At 33.4% G+C, this 21,980-nt stretch overlaps 1 protein-coding gene across 2 annotated transcripts; it reads left to right on the top strand.

The window, feature by feature from the left end:
• The first annotated feature begins 11,494 nt into the window (after positions 1-11,494).
• Positions 11,495-18,148, top strand: LOC116004770 (glutamyl-tRNA(Gln) amidotransferase subunit B, chloroplastic/mitochondrial-like). 2 transcript variants are annotated; one of them, XM_031244933.1, is made up of 10 exons: positions 11,496-11,685; positions 12,921-13,598; positions 14,183-14,392; positions 14,595-14,735; positions 14,817-15,020; positions 15,897-16,094; positions 16,695-16,763; positions 17,591-17,707; positions 17,798-17,874; positions 17,952-18,148. In XM_031244933.1, the coding sequence occupies exons 2-10, from the start codon at positions 12,972-12,974 to the stop codon at positions 17,953-17,955; spliced, it is 1,647 nt and encodes a 548-aa protein (XP_031100793.1). In that variant the 5' UTR covers positions 11,496-11,685; positions 12,921-12,971; the 3' UTR covers positions 17,956-18,148. The 2 variants fall into 2 exon arrangements, with proteins under 2 accessions (XP_031100794.1, XP_031100793.1); XM_031244934.1 differs by lacking the exons at positions 16,695-16,763; positions 17,591-17,707; positions 17,798-17,874; positions 17,952-18,148 and adding an exon at positions 16,377-16,687 and having other exon boundaries at positions 11,495-11,685.
• The last annotated feature ends 3,832 nt before the right edge of the window (positions 18,149-21,980 follow it).

Genomic DNA, 21,980 nt, shown 5'->3' with positions numbered 1-21,980 from the left:
CGAAAATTGGTCGGAATTACCGTCCACCAGAAAAAATTAAAATTTGAATTACCAACCACCATGGTGGTCGGTAATATTTATAACTAACTGAAATCTTACTGCATATACAATTGTTAAATATCCTGAAAATCATGTTATAATAATGCAAATTTGAACACCACATTTTTAAATTCAACACTACAATTTTAAATTCAACAACAAAATATTAACAATTCAAGGGAATCAAACATTAGTCAATCATTTAAATCCAAAGTGTAGCAATTGCTTCACTATAAAAAATACAGCTATTGTTTGCAGCTATGTTTCACCATCCAAAACAGATTTTCAAATCATTCAAATAATTAATATGCTATCTAATCTTGACTAGAGGGGATAGTGTATCATCATCGGAGGTGGAGGGGGATAGTGTATCGTCATTGGAGCTATTCTTGTTTGGATCTTGATCAAGACTACCAAGATTTTCACTAAAGTTGGCAAGTGTTGCTTCCATTTTCTGGACGATATCATGGATCCTCCGATTTTCCTCATGCATATCTTGTTGCTGCTGTTGCATCACTTGATTTTGCTCCTCTAATTGCTTAACTCGAGCTTCGCAAGATGAATGTGAAGTTGATGGCCCTATATTGGATTTCATGTGTATCATAGCTTCGGGGAAGTAGTATGCGGTACCCGACCCAAATCCTGAAACGTACCCCCTTTCCTCAAACCACCAGTGGCCTCCAACCACACTGCTGATTCTGCCACTTGAGGTTGTGTTTGCTTCAAGTTGGTCACAGTTTCTTGAAAAAATAAAACAAGAAATAGCTTCATAATAGATCCACAGACAATGTGTGATAAAGACCATAATAAGTGGATAGTGTAGACAAGAAAAAAGAAGGAAAGTCAGAAGGAAACTCTTAGATCATAAACACAAAATAGCTTGTTAATGCTTTCATCTCAAAAGGCGAATGCTCTAGTTGCACAATATATATTGTTTAAACTTTCTCAACCTCATCAACTAGTTCTATTATTTTTGTCTTAAATCTATTGTTTTGATATAGAGGACAAAATTTCTTCTTTCAGCTTACTGTTACTTGTGCAAAGAAGAGGAGTTTCGTTAATGAGACATGAAGAGAGAGGCAATATATCCTCTAATGGAGAGGAATAAAAAGCATTAGTTAATCATGTGTCTAAAACCTGCATATACCTCCACATTTTGTATAAAGAATATATCATAAGGTTGATCATAACATGCTGCATGTCTGTAGTTAATGTTATATTAAGCTCTCTATTAAGGGATTTACATGCAGACACCTTTTAGAGGAATGTTCTTAGACACTAGAACCCAAATATGTAGTACTCTAGAAAATTTTCAGATGGTTAATGTTGGTTGAGCAGTTTCACTAACAATGAATATAGTATGTATTCAGTTCTCAAAACAACATTATGCTTCTTTTTGTTTGGAATGTGTCGCATAAAACCCCTACTTCAGCCAAAAGAGGAGGGGAGGGGGAAAGAAAGTGAAAAACTAAAAGAAAAATCAATGGGGGAGGAAAATGTTTCTGTTCTCCAGAAAATTTGAGCCTGTTACATGTGTAGAGGATGGCATGTTTGATGAGTTAAACAACTAAAAAATCATTTTAACAATGACATGTTCAGAAAAAGCAGTTAGAACAAAATCCCAAATGTTTGAGTGTCACTTAAGTATGAAAACTGTACTATAGAATCCTGAAATATCATATCAACACCACAAAAGTATGAAAACTATAGAATCCTGAAACTCTAGAGCAAAAATATGATCATTACTTCATAAGGTATATAGTCCTTGGCATCTAATATCAATTATAACACAAAATTCAAAACAACTCTTTTCAAGCCCTAAGCACTGAAATGCAGAAAACATATGGTAGGAGATCTTACCCTTACATATCCAACCAGATTTAGTGATATACTGAACCTGCAAAAAAAGTTGCATGTTTAGGAACTGATAACTTAGGATAGCAATGCATCAGATTTCAAACCTAATTGCTACTGTAGCCAAAGAAATAGCCATCACCTACATATATCAAAAGGAAATAACAGAAGCTTTACCAGCTTTAGTCAACTCAAGAGAAGTAATTCGTGCTGTGTAATAAGTCCCTCTGGTACTTATCTCCTGTACACGGAATCTGCAAAGTCCTAACACAACTGAATAAGTCACTCTCCCACTTGGTCTCTCCACTCCTCTTGAGAGATGCAGGGCTCAAGCAGCAACTCACCTGCATTAAAAATTTAAAATCAAGACATTGTATAGCACATAACTTTGACCAGTTCAATTTCTAAAGACATTGTATAGCACATAACTTTGACCAGTTCAATTTCTAAATATAAAATATAGCACATAACTTTGACCAGTTCAATTTCTAAATATAAAAAACCTGACATTACATTAAATTATTCAATTTCTAAATATAAAAAACCTGACATTACATTAAATTATAAATCCCTAACACTTCAAACAAAAGAGGATATATGACAGATTTACCACTTATGCTAGTGAACTTGCTGCAGACTTTTTCCATCATGTTTGTTAAATCTGATATGCTAGCTTGATTTTTCAAGGTACACTCTACAAAATCAGTTCCAATGCCTATAACAATTGCATATAGTATTTTAATCAAAGAATGAACTAAAGTAACTGATAAACAAGTGAAACTCATAGGAAATCACCTGGAGACAAAGCAGGATCCACAGTACTAGTCTCTGCAGAATCCTGAACAAGGAGAATCCCAATCACTCCCTTATTTTCTTTCTGCCATAACTCTTGCTCCACCAATTTCACACTGCTCAATCAGTAACATTTTTCATCACACACAAATCACTTAGGGTTTAAGATTTAGAGATAAATGAAATTAGGAATAGAACTAACCTGTAGAAATACGGCGAAGGCGACTAGAAACAACAAGGAGCGCATCGACGGCAACGAGAAATAAGCAAACAGCGATGAGGGACGGCAACGGCGACGGGCGGCTGCGAAGGCGAACACAGTGGGCGCTGCTATGGGCGAAAACCTCCATTGACCAAGCTCTGCTATGGGCGACGAAGTTGGTGTAGGTACGGTGACAGAGTTGCAACGAGGCGACGAAGTTGGTGTAGGTACGGTGACAGAGTTGCAACGAAAGCGCCGACTGAGTTTGAGTAGCGGCTGCGGCGGCGACGGAGTTTGAGCAGCGGCTGCGGCGATCTGCTTTTCTTTTCCAAGTGTTTGAACCGATTCTTTTTCTAAAGTCTCTGTAGTAATATATATAAATCAATTTCCGACCACTAAGTGGTCAGAAATAAAAAATCTAATTTAAAAATTTAAACAGGCTCAAAATATTCCGACCACGTAGTAAAAGTGGTCGGAATTTCCTACTACTTTCTGACCAACATAATTCTTTGACGGAAAAATGAAAAAAAATTACTTTTTGCGACCAGTTTTTTTGGTGGTCGGAAATGAGGTCGGAAAATCGATAAATTCCAGCAGTGCACACCCTTAGAATGCACATTCTAGCAACAACTACGAGCTTTTCACGATAAATTAAAGGTTTTCAATTCCTTAATAAATAACATGTATGTATATACTTACAATTAGCATATGCCCTAATAATATGGACCTTCGGATGAAATACAACCACTTTTGACGGCTAATTGTGCAGGAATAGGTATGGTTTGGGCCGTTTGGTCCTAATTTTGCTAAATGTGTGCCTGTGTGGTTATGCATGGGTCATGAATTCCCGCATGATTGATATAGTTTTGTTTATGCATTGCTTTTTCTTCCGTCACGTCTAGAAAAAAATGGTGATATGCCCTAATATAATGTTGTTATATGTAAATAGTTAGGGTCTATGATATTTCATAATAATACAATCATAATATAAAAATATTATATTTTGATAAAGGAAAAATCACTATTTTGGTCTCTCAATTGTTTTTCAAATCTCAACTGTCAATGTAGTATCTAGTTTTCAACTAATTTGATCATCGAATTATTTAAAATTTTATCAATCAAACCCTTATAAGAAATCAAAATAGTGACTTTCCCATTTTTAAAATTTAGGTTGTGTTTGGAAGCTCAAAAAATAACTTATGGAAATCATTTTCAGGACTTCCCATGTTTGACAAAGGAGGAGAAATTAGAGTCAACGGAAAATGGGGATGAGTCGAAGAGAAAATAGCATAGTTTTTCTGGAAAACAACTCCCCCCCCTTTTTTTTTTGGGGGGGGGGGGAGGGTGAATAATTTTCCATAGCCAATCAAGTCTTCATTCTTCTTATCCAAAACTTTATTCTTCCTAACCAAGTCTTCCAGAGCCAACATGCCAGCCGCCTTCGCACCCCAGACCTAGCTAGGTCATTGCAGTCACCATGCCTAACGCCACCACCTTGCTGTTAGCCGTTGTCGCACCCTAAACTTGGTCAGGTTGTCACCGTCGTCATGCCCAACACGGCAACACCACCATTGATTGCCCAACCATCCATTTTCTTCGCCAATCACCATTGCTGGGGGGAGAATATTGGGCAATGGTAGGGATTTATACTTTTTGATTTTTTTAGATACGGTTGGGGTTTGTGGGGGTTTTCATAATAACAATGTTGGTTTTATGGCTTTTAGGGTAGTTAAAGGCATGTCAACACTATCGTTAGAATAGCGAGAATATAAAAAAAGTGTAGGAAAAATATATGAAGAGCATATAGGTATTGTCTTGTTCAGAATTACTTATCCCTTCTCCCTATATTGAGGGTTTATTTATACATATTTTGGGCCGCCCTACAAGGAATAAGAATCTTGGACCGCCTCATATTGGGGGTCCTTATTACATTATAAACGAATCCTGGTCCGCCTCATATTGGGGGTCCTTGTTACATTATAAATAATAAGCCCTAATCCTACTTAATTATATTATAAAGGGAAAATGACACTTTTTCCCCCTATGTTATGTGCATATAGCACTTTTCCCCCTGTGTTATTAAAGTGGCAATTCCCCCCCTGAAATGTTAAATTGACATTGTTATCCTTAAAAATAATTATTTCATTTATTTTTCTTTTCCAACAAATTATTATTTATATGTATGGATGATCACGATTCGGTTCGAACCTAACCAAACACTGTAACAATCATACCGAAATAGTATGGACGGTTCTGGTTACGATTCATAACCGAAAAATTTAAAATTAAATAATTGTTGAACCGTGAACCGGAACTTAGCCACAATCATATATAGTGAAAATGTTCAAACATTTATTTTGATAAATCGGTACGGTTCGGTTCCAATTTCGATTTTGAACCGCCAATCAAAACTTATGTATTTATGTATTTATGTATTTATTTTTATAACTTTATTTCTTATTTAAAAATAGTCTAAATTTAACATTTATTTTATTTTATTTTTTCGGTTCTTAATCGTAACCGTAACCGTCTATACTATTTAAGTTCAATTGCTATAGTGTTCGATTAGGTTCGTATCGAACCGTGATCTTCCATATATATTAGTAACAATTGATTGGAGAATAAAAATAAATGAAATAGTTATTTTAAGGGCAAAAATGTCAATTTAACATTACAAGGGAGAAAACTACCACTTTTAAAATAACTGAGTGGGAAAAACAACCACTTTAATAACACAGGGGGAAAAGTGCTATAAGCATATAACATAGGGGGAAAAAGTACCATTTTCCCTATTATAAATACTAAGTCCAATCCTTATCAAACTCTGGTAGCTCTGTACCAGGTCACCTTCTCCTTCTTGGGCCTTCTTGATACAATTACTCTTTTTAGGTCGGTCTTCTTCTCCTTCTTGGGCCTTCTTGATACAGTTACTCTCTCGGTCCATGTGGTTTAGGTCTAGTGTATTATCCATCATCCAGTCTCTTTTGTATTTATTTTTCTATTTTCTTTGGTGCGAAGTCTTCTACCATTTTTTTACTACCACCTCTTCTATTATGCAAGCTACTTAATTTATTTATTTTTTTTTTTTTTGGTGAGATTCAGACCTTTACTTCTTCTCTTCAAGCTTGTGCTACCACTTCTTCTACTATCAGTCTTCTACTTGATTTTTTTTTTCACCTGGGTGGGTTTTAAACCATGCTTCTCCAAGTCTTCTACTTCTTCAAACTTTACTGCATACCCATCTTTTCTACTTGGATTAATTTACCTTGGTGGATTTCGAAACATGTATCTCCGTTAAGCTTGTGCTACCACCTCTTCTATTAACATTGCTACTTCTCCTTTTGCTTCTAAAATATCAACTTTCACCCATTTTGCTTCTAAAAACTTATCTCCAAAAATCAACAATTTATGCAATCGAATTTCTTTTCCGCTTTGCTCGAATAAACTCAGTTTCTTCTCCCTTGGTCTAATTTATAACATTTGAAAATAATTTCATCTTAGACACTTATAAAATACAATTGGGGAGACTAATTTTTCAAAATACTATACATTTTTGGGTCATCAAAATTTTATACAATTATTCCTAAGGCTATCCTTATCCCTGCAAATATCTCTCACTTTTTAAAATGGGTCATACCTCCCTGCGAATCCCTCTCACCTTAAAAAATGGGTCTCACTTTCATATTATATTATATTATAAATATAATAATAAAATAATATTAAAAGAAATAATAAAAATTACAAAAAAAGGAAAAGGTGAAATGATTGACAGAAAAAGCTACCACATTGCTTCTCTCTCCACTTGCTAAGTTAGCAATTTCTCTCTCCCATTGCTATCCACCTAGGCTAAAAATCAAAAAGAAAAAGGTTTCTCTCACTTGCCACATCATTTAGCAAGGCTTTCAATTTCTGGGATGAGGTTAGCCTAACAGAACTGGTTAGCAGAAAATTATATTATGAGTTATTACCTTGTATAGTTAGGATAATTTTGGTAGTTTAATTAGTATATGTATTAATACTTTAGTATAAATAGGTCCATTGTATATGAATATTGGGAACCAAACAGAGAGAAATATATTGTTCGTATTGTTCTCTTTTATTATGCTTATATATATTCTTCTTAGAACTTTCACACGCTCAAAGTGTGACATTGGAGTTTGCTATGACTCGAATACGGTTAGGAGATAGAAACTTGCTAGAAAGGTTTTCTATTCGTTACGTCCTATTTAGGGTCATAAGAATGTGAGATAAATCTCAACATTTATGGTCTTCAAATCCAAGACTTCCTTTTAAATTTCAAAGGAAGCAATTTCCTGTGATGTTGTCTTATGCAATGACAATAAACAAAAGTCAAGTACAAACTTTATCACAGGTTGGGTTGTTATTAAAAAAAAAAACCTGTTTTTAACTATGGATAGTTGTATGTAGCAGTTTCGCAGGTTAGTAATCCCGCGATTAGTATAGTTGTCTTTGACTCTTATTAGTATTTTCTGTTAATATTTCATTAACTTTTAACTTACCCATTAATTTCTATAAGTATGGTCTTAAGTTCGAACTCCATCCCAATCAAAGTTGGCAAATTATTGAATATATACTACGAATATGTTAGAATATATTATTAAAAAGTAAGTACCCACTCTGTTACTCTTATTAAATTAAACAAATTAGTAGTTACAAAAAACATACATATGCATTTCTTTAATTTATAATTCGATGTCTACAATGCCTTTATTTAAAAAAACAATTCACTATCAAAAAATTTAAAAACAGATATAATTTCATCAGTTATATTGTCTATATTTTCTACAATACAAAGATTCCTTACCTTCAAATTTATTAATTAATTATATTGAATACATTGTTCATTGTGTTTTTACACTATCTTGTAATTAAATATCAAAGTTATACTAAAAAATAATGCTATATATTTATTTACCAAGTATTATGTTAATAACATGGAAATTTTTTTAAAAAAAATAGTTTGAAACCAATAATATTAACTACTTATGAAGGATTTGTTGACAAAGAAGACATTCAAATAACACAAAAAATTGATTTAAAACTCATTATTAAAAATGTTAATGTAGGGCAATAGAACACTATGACACACTTGATCATTGAAAAAATGTTGAAATTAAACTACAACATTGTTGGAATCAATCTTTCAAATTCAGAAAAAGAAAAGTAGCTACCGTTGCAACATTCATTAATCTTGTATGTAAAATACTTATCATACAATCTTTAAATATATTAGAACAATTGTAAATTTACAATTCATTTCATTTTCTACCATCAGCCTGTTTGGATTAAAGACAAAATCAGCATCGATCTTGACAACAAAAATAATTGGTATATAAGATATAAATGTTTATGCACAAAGTGACAAACTATTTAATTGCATGCATTGTAATGAAAAGGTAACAGTGGATACTCCAAGATTATTATCAAATTAACAACAAAAAATACACACACACACACATGCACACACAAAATCAAATACTACACTCATTCATACTAATTCAAAAAATATGAACGTCAAAATAAACATGTGCAAAATGGATGTAGAAACTGTTGATGAAACTGAACATATTGAAGCATCAATATTCAGATTACTTGTAAAGTTATTGTTGTTACTATCAATTAAACAAGTTATGAAACTAGAACAAAATTTACTACTCATTACCATTCTACAAATATAATAAATATTAATATTTTGTTCAATACTTTCACATGAGAATGTACGACACACATCTCACATCACATGAAACATGTAAGGGAAAAACTACCACTGTCAAATATCAATAGGCGCTTGCAAGATTAAGAGTTTATAGTACAACTAAGATCTCAATCATATATACAAGCACAACGAGACAAATCTACCACTTCTTACATCATAATCTCATTGCATGACACTGCCCTCTATACTATTACAATAACTCAATTACACATGGCACATTACCAAATACCAATAAATAAATTTTTTTAAAAAATAAGTATTGGAGATAAAGACAATGATAATGCTACCCGAAAGAGAACTAAAAAAGGCATAGAGAAATTTAAATGAAAAAGTACTACGGAGTATTTATTTAGGGTGTGTTTGGTTGGTGGGTTTAGGCATAAAGAATGGGTATAAAATTGATTGCTAGTGTTTGGTTGATAGGTTTTGAGAATGCTACTATGAGTTTTGAATATTCTATTAATGAGAAATCCCATACCCTTATTAAACAAGGGTTTCATTTCGCTTCTTCCTTTCTTCCCCAACTATTAATAATCATCTCATTCCACCCAACTATCAAACATGCTAAATACTTTCACCAAGTATTTGATACCCATTCCGATTCCAATTCCCATGTGCGAACCAAACACACCCTTATACTATACTATCATTTTTAGACTAAGTATCTAGATTAACGTTTTTACAAAATTGCAAACATTTATTTTAGTGACAATTATAATCAATCTCTCATATATTATCTTGCATTCATAAATTTTGGATTACCGATTTAAACAAATAAATTCAATATTCAATTACATATGCATTAACATCTCCAATATAATCTTGCATTGGTATACTTTGAAATACTTATATTTAAAACATTGGACTTTGGTCTGGTAAATGGATGTTAGCTGCTTTTGTTAGCTGATGGGTTAGAATGTATAATTAATTGATAATATTAGTTGATTGTAGAAAAATGTTTGGTAAATTAGCTGTTAGTTGATAGCTGTTTGGTACAATCTATTTTCTCAAAAGGCTAATTGAAAAGGGTGCTTTGAGTAGCCTTTTGAAATATAGTATTTTGGAGTTACAAAAAACTTATTAGCCAAACACTTATATTGATTTTTTAACTAAGTCAAATAACTAATAATGGTCAAATAGGTCAAAGTTGGCTGATAGTCTAATTATTTACCAAATAGTGCCATTATCTCATTCGTGCAATCGTGAAAAACTAGTAATAATAATAATAATAGTAGTAGGCAATCGTTATATCCTGCACCACGGTGCACATAGCAATGTGAACCACGTACGTAAAACGACGTCGTTTTGGTGTTAGTAGACGCGGACGCGAATGACTCACGGAATTCATTATCTATAATATACATAATCATTATCTATAATACACAGAACGTTTGCCTAGAATACAAAGAATGTTTGCCCAAAATACACAGAATATTGACACAAAATACACAGATGTTAGTGGACGCGAATGACTCCAGGGAATTCATTATCTATAATACACATAATCATTATATAGAATACACAGAAGGTTTGCCTAGAATACACAGAATGTTTGCCCATAATACACAGAATATTGATGCCCATAATACATATAACTCATCCTGCTAACATTCAAATGCACAAACACATCACAACTTGTGTTAATAACATGAATACACATAATATTTACACAAAATACACAGAACTCATCCTTCTAAACATTCGAATGCACAAACACATCACAACATGTGTTACTAACATGAAATCACAACATGTGTTACTAACATGAATACACATAACGGTTGCCTATAATACACAGAACGGTTGCCTATAATACAAAGAACGGTTGCCTAGAATACACAGAATGATTGCCTGGAATACACAAAATATTAACATAAATACAGAGACCGGCCGAAACGGGAAACGTGATTTCCACAAAAAACGGACGATTAGTCTACAATACTCAAAACGACGTCGTTTAGGTACGTGGTGCACATTGCTATGTGCACCACGGTGCACAGTATAATTTGCCAGTAGTAGGAGGGGAATATAAGGGTGTGTTTGGTAGCTCGGAAAATGATTTTTGGAAATCATTTTTCGGACTTTTGGTGTTTGGTAGTGCTTGGAAAATGCAGTCAACGGAAAACAATTTACGTTGATCAAGGAAAATGAGGCAATTTTTCCAGAAAATGACTTCCATTTTTTTTTTCCGAAAGTCATTTTCCGGACTTAGCTTCAACAATTATTTTGCCAAAATGGCCACATATGTTACTTTGTAAAAGAAATATTATTATTTTATATTATTATTATAAAAAATAATTAAAATGTAAAATTATATAATTTAACCCATTTTCCAAAAGATACCAAACACACAAAAGATAATTTTCCAGAATGCAACCAAACACTAGAAATAAAACTATTTTCCAGAAAATATTTTTCAAAAGTTTCCAAAAACACCCTAAATCTTTATACAATTTCACTCTCATTTTCTCTTAGTTTCCAAAAAATCAAAGAACAGTGAGTTGTTAGTGGAGAAACATACCAGATCTGGGTTTGTTGATGGAGAAGAAGATGAAGATCTGGACTTGTTGATGGAGCTTTGGGGTTGGTGGAGCTGGAGCTTTGATGGAGTTTTCCCATTACTTGGATGAAGCTTTGGAAGATGTTGTTGTACTGTGTGAAGGAGGAAGGAGCTGGCGTGAATGAGCTGTTTCAAAGATGTAAAATGACTTCCCAAAAAAAAGAAGAAGTCATTTTACAAGAAATAAGTGACATTTTACATTGACCAAATGATCATTTTACATTTACCAACATTTTACAGGACTTACCAAATACTGAAGACCCGAAAAACGATTTCCATAAATCATTTTCCGAGCACACGGCTAAATATTTTCCACCAACGAACGGCTCTAAGTCCCTACTCCCTAATCGCATTCTTCACTCTTCAGTTCTTCCACGACCGCAGCAAGCCAGGGACGCCTCACGCCTAGGCTCCAACTCTCCTCTCTTCTCGCTACCGTAGCCTGACCCTGAGCGCCCACCGCTGAAGGCCACCGTTGAAGACCGGTCGACGACCAAAGAGGTAATGTGCTATTTTTTCTTTAAATTATTATTTTTGTGTGAAATCATAAATTTGTATCCATGTCTCCATCAGTGTGGGTTTAGTTAGTTAAAAATTGAAATCGCAATCCAATTTGTGGCTTTGTATTAGGATTTAGGCATTTATTCGGTTATTTACTGGAATGAACCCAGTAAACTGGAATTTATTCTAGTTTAAATGCAATAAATTCAAACCCAAATGTGCTATTTTTATTTTATTGAAATTACTTTTTGTGTTTTTTTTTGTGTGCTTCGTGTATGTCAGTATGTGGTATACTGCTTGTTTGAAGTTTGGCGTTTTTGCTTGGGAATGGTCATATATTTGGCATGATCTATGGATATTATCATATGGAACTGCTAGATAACTCTATTGCGGGGCGTCTGGAATGAAATTCCAGTTTACTAGAAAGGAATTCCAGTTTACATTCCAGTAAAACTGGAATTCCTTTCTAGTTAACTGGAATTTCATTCCAGTGGGAGTACTTTTTAGTGGGTGAATGGATTGGGACTTCCAAATGCAATTATGCATGCTTTAGAATGTCTTGCTCTACTTGAACTTAAGAATGGAAAGCTACTTGTCTGTCTGATATTACCAAATCTATAATAAAGGTTTCCAAGGTATGTATTACGTATTAACTTCCATCATTCCAGTTTGAAAATTATTGTTTTAATAATTATTGTGTTTCAAACCGAACTGAAACCGAATGGTATCATTTTTTTTTTAATACAAAAATACTGATACCAAAACCAAACCGGAAAAAACCGAACCGAATCCCGAAACGCCCACCCCTACCTTTTATATCTATTAGTTAACTTGTCTTAGCCTAATTTATTGTTTTGTCTATTGAGGTGGTTTTAAGCATATTAATGTCATTCTATAATAACAAAAATAACATGTAATATGTAATGTTCTAAAGCATTCTGACAGTTTTTTACATTGACAGTATATTGCATTTAGCTCTGTAGTATCCATCTTTATAAACTACAAACATCACGTACTTTGTGTAATAATTGTTATATCAATATATTGTATGCTGATGCTTGCAAACAAATGAATCAATGTGCTTTGATGATTGTGAGTCTTTGACTAGGAAATTGAATTCTGTTGGCTAATGTTTTTACAATTATAATCAAAGTTTCTATGTGTTTGAAAACAATTTATATTTATTAATTGAGATTTTTTTAACACTATTTTGTAATGTTCTTGATGATTTGCAGGCGCAATTCTCATTGTTCTTGATTTTGAAGTTAGGGTGAAGGATCTGTAACATGCTTGTGACACTATTTAGGGGGGTACAATCCTATCCTCTTAGGCAATACCAATTCCCATATTTTTCTAGAAAACATGCCACTTTGTATTGTACTTTAAAAAGAACAGAAACCAATACTACAACACAAGAAAAGCAACAAACCAAGTTGAAAGGGTTGCCAAAAAATCAATCAAAACCACTTGATAACATTTTGAAAGATTATGAATCAATCATTGGTATAGAAACCCATGTGCAGCTTTCAACTCTTACAAAGGCTTTTTGTGGCTGCCCGTATACTTACGGGGCTCCCCCAAATACATACATTTGTCCCATTTGCATGGGTTTGCCTGGGGCATTGCCAGTTTTAAACTCAAAGGTTATAGAATCTGCCATTAAAGTTGGTCATGCACTCAACTGTAAGCTTTCCTTGAGCTCAAAGTTTGATAGGAAGCAGTACTTTTATCCGGATCTTCCAAAGGGATACCAAATATCACAGTTTGATATACCTATTGCAACTGGGGGTTATCTTGATCTAGATCTGCCGGTTGAGTTTGGTGGGGGACATAGGAGATTTGGCATTACAAGGGTTCACATGGAAGAAGATGCCGGCAAGCTGCTTCATACTGATGGCGGGAGTTATTCTCAGGAAAGTATTACTCCCTCCGTTCCATTTTATGTGATTGGTTCGGTTAGCGAGGCTTGACTGAAGTTCTTTTTAATTCAATTCTTCACAATATTAAGTTTAGTATTAATATACAAAAATTATATATTTAGAAACTAAATTAAAAATACTATTAAACACAAAAATCAAATTTAAAAATAAGTAAAAAATACTAAAGAAAATAAGCAAAGAAGAAATAGTTTGTGTGACTAATTAATAGTAAACATGATAGGTAAAATGAGACAGTGGGAGTACATCTCTTCTCTACATCTACAAATCTTGTATTTCATATTTTTTCTTTTTACTATTTGAGATTATGGCTAAAGCATTTAACTAGATTTGTTGAGTTTTTCTGTTTGTTGAAGTTTAAACTAATTGTGAAAATCACTTTCTTTTGCAACTCATATTGTGAGCATTTCAGTGTAGCATTTGCTTTCATGTCACTAAGTACAGTAATAAGTTTTTTCTGATATCTCACCTATCAACCAACTAGTATTATTCATTTATTTAATTATTTTATTGCGAATTCTATAGGAGCAGGATCTAATCTTTTTTAAGTTCTATAACAGGTTGACTTGAATAGAGCTGGGGTACCATTACTTGAAATTGTCTCTGAACCTGATATGAGAACTGGAATTGAAGCTGCTGAGTATGCTGCAGAATTGCAACGATTGGTAAGATATTTGGGAGTGAGTAATGGAAATATGCAAGAAGGGTCACTTCGTTGTGATGTTAATATCTCTGTTCGTCCAATTGGACAATTAGAATTTGGTACAAAGGTAAGCAATTTCTTTTGTCTAGTATAGTTTTCCACAGTTCTAGTATTTCTGTAATTTACTTTAAATCCTTATTTAATATTATTCATTTCTCATGTTTCATGATTTAACTTATAAATATTTGCTTTATGTTTAAATTAGTAGAGTACTACTTTGTTTTGGTAATTGATAATGTAGACATATATACATGGAATTCCTTGGACAGGTGGAAATTAAGAATTTGAACTCGTTCTCATCGGTAAGTAGGGCTATTGATTTTGAGATTTCAAGACAGGTGCTTCTTCATTGCCAAGGCCAGAGTGATCAAATTGTGCAAGAAACTCGTCTCTGGGAAGAAGGTTCTCAGGTTATACAGTGCTTAACTTTTGTCCTGCCACAACATGAAATTAATATGTTGCTTATTTGGTAATGCTTTGGGTACTTTCAGAAGACAATTACCATGAGAAAAAAGGAAGGGCTTTCTGACTACCGTTATTTCCCAGAGCCTGATCTTCCAGGAGTTACTATCACTCAAGACTATATTGACAGTGTTTGCAATTCATTGCCTGAACTTCCAGAGATGAAACGGCGGAGGTACGAAAAAATGGGATTAAGCATGCAAGATGTTCTTTTTCTGACTAACGATTCTAATGTAAGTAATATTCACGACTGCTTACATTTTTGGTCTTTATATTGGCATAATGCTACACATTAACTCGACCTTTTATGTTAGTTTGCATGGTAACTACTAATTAGAAGTTCCATAGAAGAGTGGCATAAAATTATCTGAAGCAGTTTGATATTGAATCAAAATTTTATTGTGTTAATGATGCGCCCATAGGAATAGGAATAGTTAATTATTAGAATTAGATGAACATTATAATATGAGTTATTATATTATTAGAATTAGAGAAACATTAGAATATGAATATTATTATATTATTAGAATTTGTAGAACATTAGAATTAGTTAGATTTTAAGAATACAATGTTATAAATAATATGCCCCCATGTATTATGGAAGCAGTGATCCAGGATAACAATATAGTCTTTTTATACTTTTCCTTACATTCTATCTCTATATTCTCCTCCCCAATTCTTCATTGGCGCTAACACTCGCTCGAAGTAGTGCTTGTTTGATATGATCGTATTAGCTAAATAAACATTTAATGCTTTAGATTGGTATGCCTCCCTCCAACCCAGTCTTTCCACTCACCAACAAGCGTAAAGGAAAGAAATAAACTATATATATTTGTATATATATATGGCTATGTTTGGGTGTATGTATGTGCATAATCTATGTATAGACTATAGAGAGTGAATATACAACTCAAAAGTTTCTTCCCTTCAATCCATAACAATAAGAAAATATGGAAGTTTTTTTTAGTGAATTAGCGGTTGAGGCCTGAGGGGTATGTGTTTGGTGGCTGTGTCTATTTCATTTAGATTCTTCTAGTACTTTTAAAAAAATTAATGTGATGTTTTAATGCCCTGTAGTAGTATTATCTTTCAATAAACGAATGTTTCAGATTGCAGAGTTTTTTGATGCGACAATTGCTAGAGGTGCAGATGTAAAACTTGCTACTAATTGGATGATGGGTGACATAGCTGCATATTTGAAAAATGAAAAGTTATCCATCAATGAGATTAAACTTTCTCCCCAAGAACTCAGTGAGCTCATTTCTGCAATCAAAGAGGAGACTATCAGTGGAAAGATTGGGAAAGAGGTACGTATATAGTTGGCACATTCTCTAACATGCCCCAATCTTATTAATCTTAGAGATTTTTTTGTTTTTTATTTATTTATTTTTGGGTTGATAGCCTTAACCATGAAATATTTTGAAGGTTTAGTTGGAATAATTATTCTTTATTCTGCAAGTATTTATTAATCATCTAAAGTGAGATATTTTATGATACTCTGTTTTGCCCACCATTGGATCAAGTCCTATTATCTTTTCTTCTTTACCTCATCAATTCCATCTTCTTCTACTTGTCCTTATATCACACAGTATACTTGGAATACTGTGAATACTGATGCATGTTTCTGGATGCTGCTTATGGAAAATAGGTAGGTTATTTGTTTATATCTATACTGGTGCACTATTTCACCTTTAATTTTTTTTAATGATAGGAAAGTACTATTAACAAATATTAGCATATGCTGATAACGACATTTGCATTTTATACTATTTTACCTTTAAATTTTTTAATGATAGAGAAGTTTTCACAGTTTTGGGATATCCTCGTATCCATAATACCATACTAGTTCCACTGAGAAGAAATATATACCAGAGTTTCCAGGCTTGGTTAAAATGTAACATTTGCAGATATTGTTTGAGATAATGGCCAAGGGTGGAACTGTCAAGGGAATGATAAAAGAAAAGGATTTGGTCCAGGCAAGTTATCTCATGCTGTAGTTAATGTTCTGAAGCTTGTGACCATTTGCCTATGCTATTTTCTGGTCATTAGAACTTTTTTTTAGTATATTGGCTTATATAATTCCTATTCTTGAATGATCTTTTTCCTTGTGTGATTGGTGTGTAGGTCAGTTGTTAATCATGAGATTCTACATTATTCAACTTTTACATATTTTTAACAAAATGCAACTTAGTAACTTAGTACAAATTCACCAAGATAACTTAGTAGTTCACCATTCAATAAGCCTGGCAACTGCAAGTTTTGAAGTCACTTTCTTTTTTGCTCTCATATATACATTCTTATAATAAAGACTAATAAATATCGTAGCATTTGTCATATTTGATGTGTAGTCGGATGTAGATGGATTATTGACAATAAATATAGGCTGTGTAACTAATTAATTTGGTTGAACTTCAATGGTTATGCAAACTTAACATGATGTGATTGATGATGACAATGTACTGCAGAATCCAGTTTGTAAGTCATGAAACAATACCCAACCACAAGTAGAGAAGCTTTTCTTCTGTGACTGTTGCATTTGTCCATAACCTTAATGACTTTAGATGGGTTGAGTAATCATGAAATGGTTCATAAAGGTCATTAGATCTTATGGATTTGCATGTCCAACGATATTAGCTCATGTCTAATTTTTTCTAGTTAGTCTCTTTCTAGCACCAGATATGTTGAGATGTGTTTGCAACAGTTTTAATGAGATGATTTTAGTCAATTCTAAAAACTAAGCATATCCCAACAACTATGAGGCAAAAAAGAATGATCTATAATTCTTTCATTTTCAAAACATCAGATTGTTGATCCTCAAGAGATCGAGAAAATGGTAGATAAAGTGATTGCTGTGAATCCAAAGCAACTAGAACAATACCGTGGGGGTAAAACAAAACTGCAAGGTTATTTTGCTGGTCAGGTATGGTTATTTAATTTTTCATTTCTCAATCCTGCAAGGCTGTAATAAAGTTAACGCTTTTCTGAATTGAATTTGTACGAAAATGGAAAGGTGATGAAGCAATCCAAAGGCAAGGCAAATCCAAAGATGTTGAACAAAATCCTATTAGAAAAGCTAAATCCTGAAAGGTGATGCTTTGTCCAGTAGCAGCCTTGAATAAATTCATTTATCCCCATCTTATCTGGTGTTCTTATTATCTGTGTAGCTGACATGGTGGGTTCAGGATTTAGATAGCAGTTACATGATATGGTTAGATGATCATAGCTGGTTGCCATTGTATTGTTATTGTTGTGAAGCAGCAAAACGATGATGGTTGCTTTATAGTTTAGGTACTCTCGAGTCTTGATTTAAAGATTGTACAACTTACACTGTGATTGCAAAGAAAGTCTAGGTTGATATTCTGAGTTTGCTTTTCTTTATTATAGGAGTACTCAAACATGACCCACAACCCTCTTAAGTACGCCACAAAATCACAAAGAAATCCCTTAAACTACTATCTCGAACCAAGTCCCATACCATATAATATCTCTCCCTAGTATTCGTTGTTAATTGTCACGTTTCATTTAATTAATTATTTTTAAGGTAGTTTTGTTCTATAGAATAAATACGGTAAAGAATCACGAGTGTTTAAAAAAAAGTTATTATAATTATTACGTATATTACATTGCAAATATATTAATCATTTTTAATTGAATTTGGATATGAAGATTTGAATTGATTAAATGATGTATAAATTTATATTTATTAGTGTAAATTTCACCGAGTATTAGGATGTAATTGGTTGTAGTCCTAAACTTTTAATCTAATCGGAGATAATCCTCTAAGTTTCAAAAAGTGACTTGTGTTCTTCTGTTAGTAAATCCATGAATTGGCGTGATCTCCTTTATAAGCAATCTAACACTTTGAGAAACACTAGAAAGGGCAATGACTCTTGAGAAAATTTGGCCACACTATCACTTCAACTAATGCTCTCGAAATTCATGTGAAGCTATCATCCACACATGTTTGAGTGACAAAATTGTTGTCCCATTAGAAAATGTCCATTTTTTAAATATATATATATGGGGAATGGTTCAGGTGCGGGTATATCTTTCCGTGCGGTACTCACCTTAAGCATTAAAATAGCGCACATTAAGTACACAAATCAGACACATTAAGCTAAGAACATAAATCACACACCTAAAGTTTAGTGCACCTTCAGTTGAGAATATATAAATCAGAAATTTCAGAAAAAAATGTGTTATATGTGACATATAAAGAACCTGAAATTCTGATTGTCATATCATAAAAACATTTCAAGACTTCCACCAAACTCTTCACACATTCCCAATCAAGAAAATCAGGAACAGACTCTCCCAAATCTGATTTTAAGGAACTATCACTCTCTTCAAATGCTTCAAACACTTTTTGATAAGAGATTGTAGATTGTAACATAAGATATGTAGAATTCCACCTAGTTATAACATCTAGACATAAGGAAGATTTCAGTTCAATTTCAATCTAGGATGACAGGTCCTTAAATTTCTTAAGCCTATCAGGTGAATTTCACACATATCTCACAGCTTACCTAACCTTTTTCACAAAAACATCACAATACTTCAGTCCATCTTGCACAACTAAGTTTAGAGTATAGGCAATGCATCTTATGTGAATATATTTGGCTTTCACAGTAGATGTTCTCCAAGACAACAATTTCTTTTTTAGAAAATCTAGGGCAGTGTCATTAGATGATGCATTATCTACTGTAATAGTATATACATTCCTAATCCCCCAGTTAAGCAAACAAGTTTCCAGAGCTTTTGGAATGTACTCACCCTTGTGTGATGTAACAAGGACAAATGAGATAATCTTCTTATTAAGCTTCCACTCTTCATCTATAAAGTGAGCAATCACTACCATGTAGTTAATTCTCTGAATAGAAGTCCAAGAGTCAGTTGTAATACTGACTCTTTGAGTGTTTCCCTTAAAAAAACATTTTACCTTCAGTCTTTCCTCTTCATAAATTAGACTGATGTCCCTACTTATTGTCCATCTAGATGGAACCTTAAACATAGGACAAGCCACCAGAATGAACTTCCTAAACCCTGGACCCTCCACAAATCTAAAAGGTAGTTCATCTATTATAATCATTTCAACCAATGCCCTCCTAATAGCTTCCTGATTAAAAACTCAAGTTCCTAACTCACCTAAAGTAGGCTGAGATACATCAGAATTTGTAACAGCTTGAAAGGTAAGAAGTGATTGTCTAGTGTCTTTAGAGTGAGGATTTTTCAGACAGCTAAGCATGTGGTTTCTCAAAGATGAAGTACCATGTTTTTTGGATTCACATTGATATACTTTGGCACAATATATACACTTTGCCTTTATAGTAACATCACTAGCATCAATAATTCTTTCAAAATGAAAACTCTTGATCTGGAATCAACTTGCTTCCTTTTCTTTGCAAGAACTGCAGCAGTAGGTTGCACATTTTGTTGACTATTTGTGTCAACAGTTTGGGCTTCCACCACTGTAGGCCCATCATTTGAAGAGTTGGAAGGTTGACCACCAGACTCTCTGATATTTTCCATCTAAAGAAATGGAATACTATCAGTAAAGTGGGAAACATATTGTAGAATTTCAGATATTATACACAGAACACATAACTAGTTAATTACAGAAATCCAGAATCAGAAACTTAGAAAGACAAGCACTTCAAAGTTCATCATTTGTCTAAATTTCATAATTGGGGCTTAAGGGTTTTACATCCATCAACTTGTAATTTGTAAACAATTTAACATAAAGTGATACAATCACAGTACCACACAAAGAAATCCAGAATCAGGAACCTGTCATCCTGTACAGTTCATCATTTTCTGGATTTCACCCTTGGGACTTACACTGTTACATATTTCAGTATTTTCCAGTGCTTCCACCTTATTCAAATTTTCACCAACAATGGTCAATGAATACAAATTTGTAGTAAATAGTTAATAGTCAGAACTTCCACCAGATTATCATACAATGACAGAACATATCGCAACTTAGCATAATATGCATATAAATTTAATAAATCAAATTTAAAGAACTAGGGTTTGCAATCAAAAGTCAATGCTTCCACCAGAAATCCATAATATCATACTATGATAGAATATATCACAAATTCGCATAATAAGCATACAAATTGAACTAGGGTTTGCAATCAAAAGTCAATGCTTCCACCAGAAATCCAGAATATCATTCTATGGCAGAATATATCACAAATTCGCATAATAAGCATACAAATTGAACTAGGGTTTGCAATCAAAAGTCAGTGCTTCCACCAGAATATGCATATAAATTTAATAAATCTAATTTAAAGAAGTAGGGTTCGACCATTTACTTTGTTTCTCACAATACCCTGGAGAACAAGGGCTTCTTTGTACAAATATCACCAGTTGAAGTCGATAGTCGACTACACCACCATAGGCCACAGCACACAACACCACTGCACCAGTCACCAGCCCACCAGCCACCAGCACGGCTTCCACCAGACTACTATCGGAGTACCGGACTACAAAACGGGACAACCAGTGGAACTTAGAGAACGAACGAGAAGTAGAGAACAGACTAGACTCTAGAGTCTAGAATAGAGAGAACTCAGAGTCTAGAGTCTTAGACAAATGAACAAATAAGTGAATATGAACAAATCAGTGAATCACAATCGCGAAGGGAGAAGGGAGAGACCACTAGACCAGAGTCCAGAGATCAGAGAAGAGAGAAATCAGAATCACGAAGGAGAAGGGAGAAGAAGTGAGGAACCCTAGTTTCTACGATCGCGACTACACAAATGACTGAATGGCTTTCAACCTTATCAACATATATATATATATATATATATATATATATGGTCATGTTCAGGTGTGGCCGCGCCCTTACGTGCTGCCGTGCGGTTTACACCACTCAATGTTAAAAAATGCACCACTCAATGTTACGAAATGTACCACTCAATGTTATTGAGTGGTATATTTTATATTTTAAGAAATACACCACTCAATAACATTGAGTGGTGCATTTCGTAACATTGAGTGATGCATTTCTTAACATTGAGTGGTGTAAAACGCACGGCAGCACGTAAGGGCGCGACCACATTTGAATAGAAATATATATATATATATATATATATATATATATATATATATATATATATATATATATATATATATATATATATATATATATATATATATATATATATATATATATATATATATAT

The sequence above is a fragment of the Ipomoea triloba genome, chromosome 14 (assembly GCF_003576645.1).
Source record: "Ipomoea triloba cultivar NCNSP0323 chromosome 14, ASM357664v1".
Lineage (NCBI taxonomy): Eukaryota > Viridiplantae > Streptophyta > Magnoliopsida > Solanales > Convolvulaceae > Ipomoea > Ipomoea triloba.
This window is presented reverse-complemented; position numbering and strand designations above follow the sequence as displayed.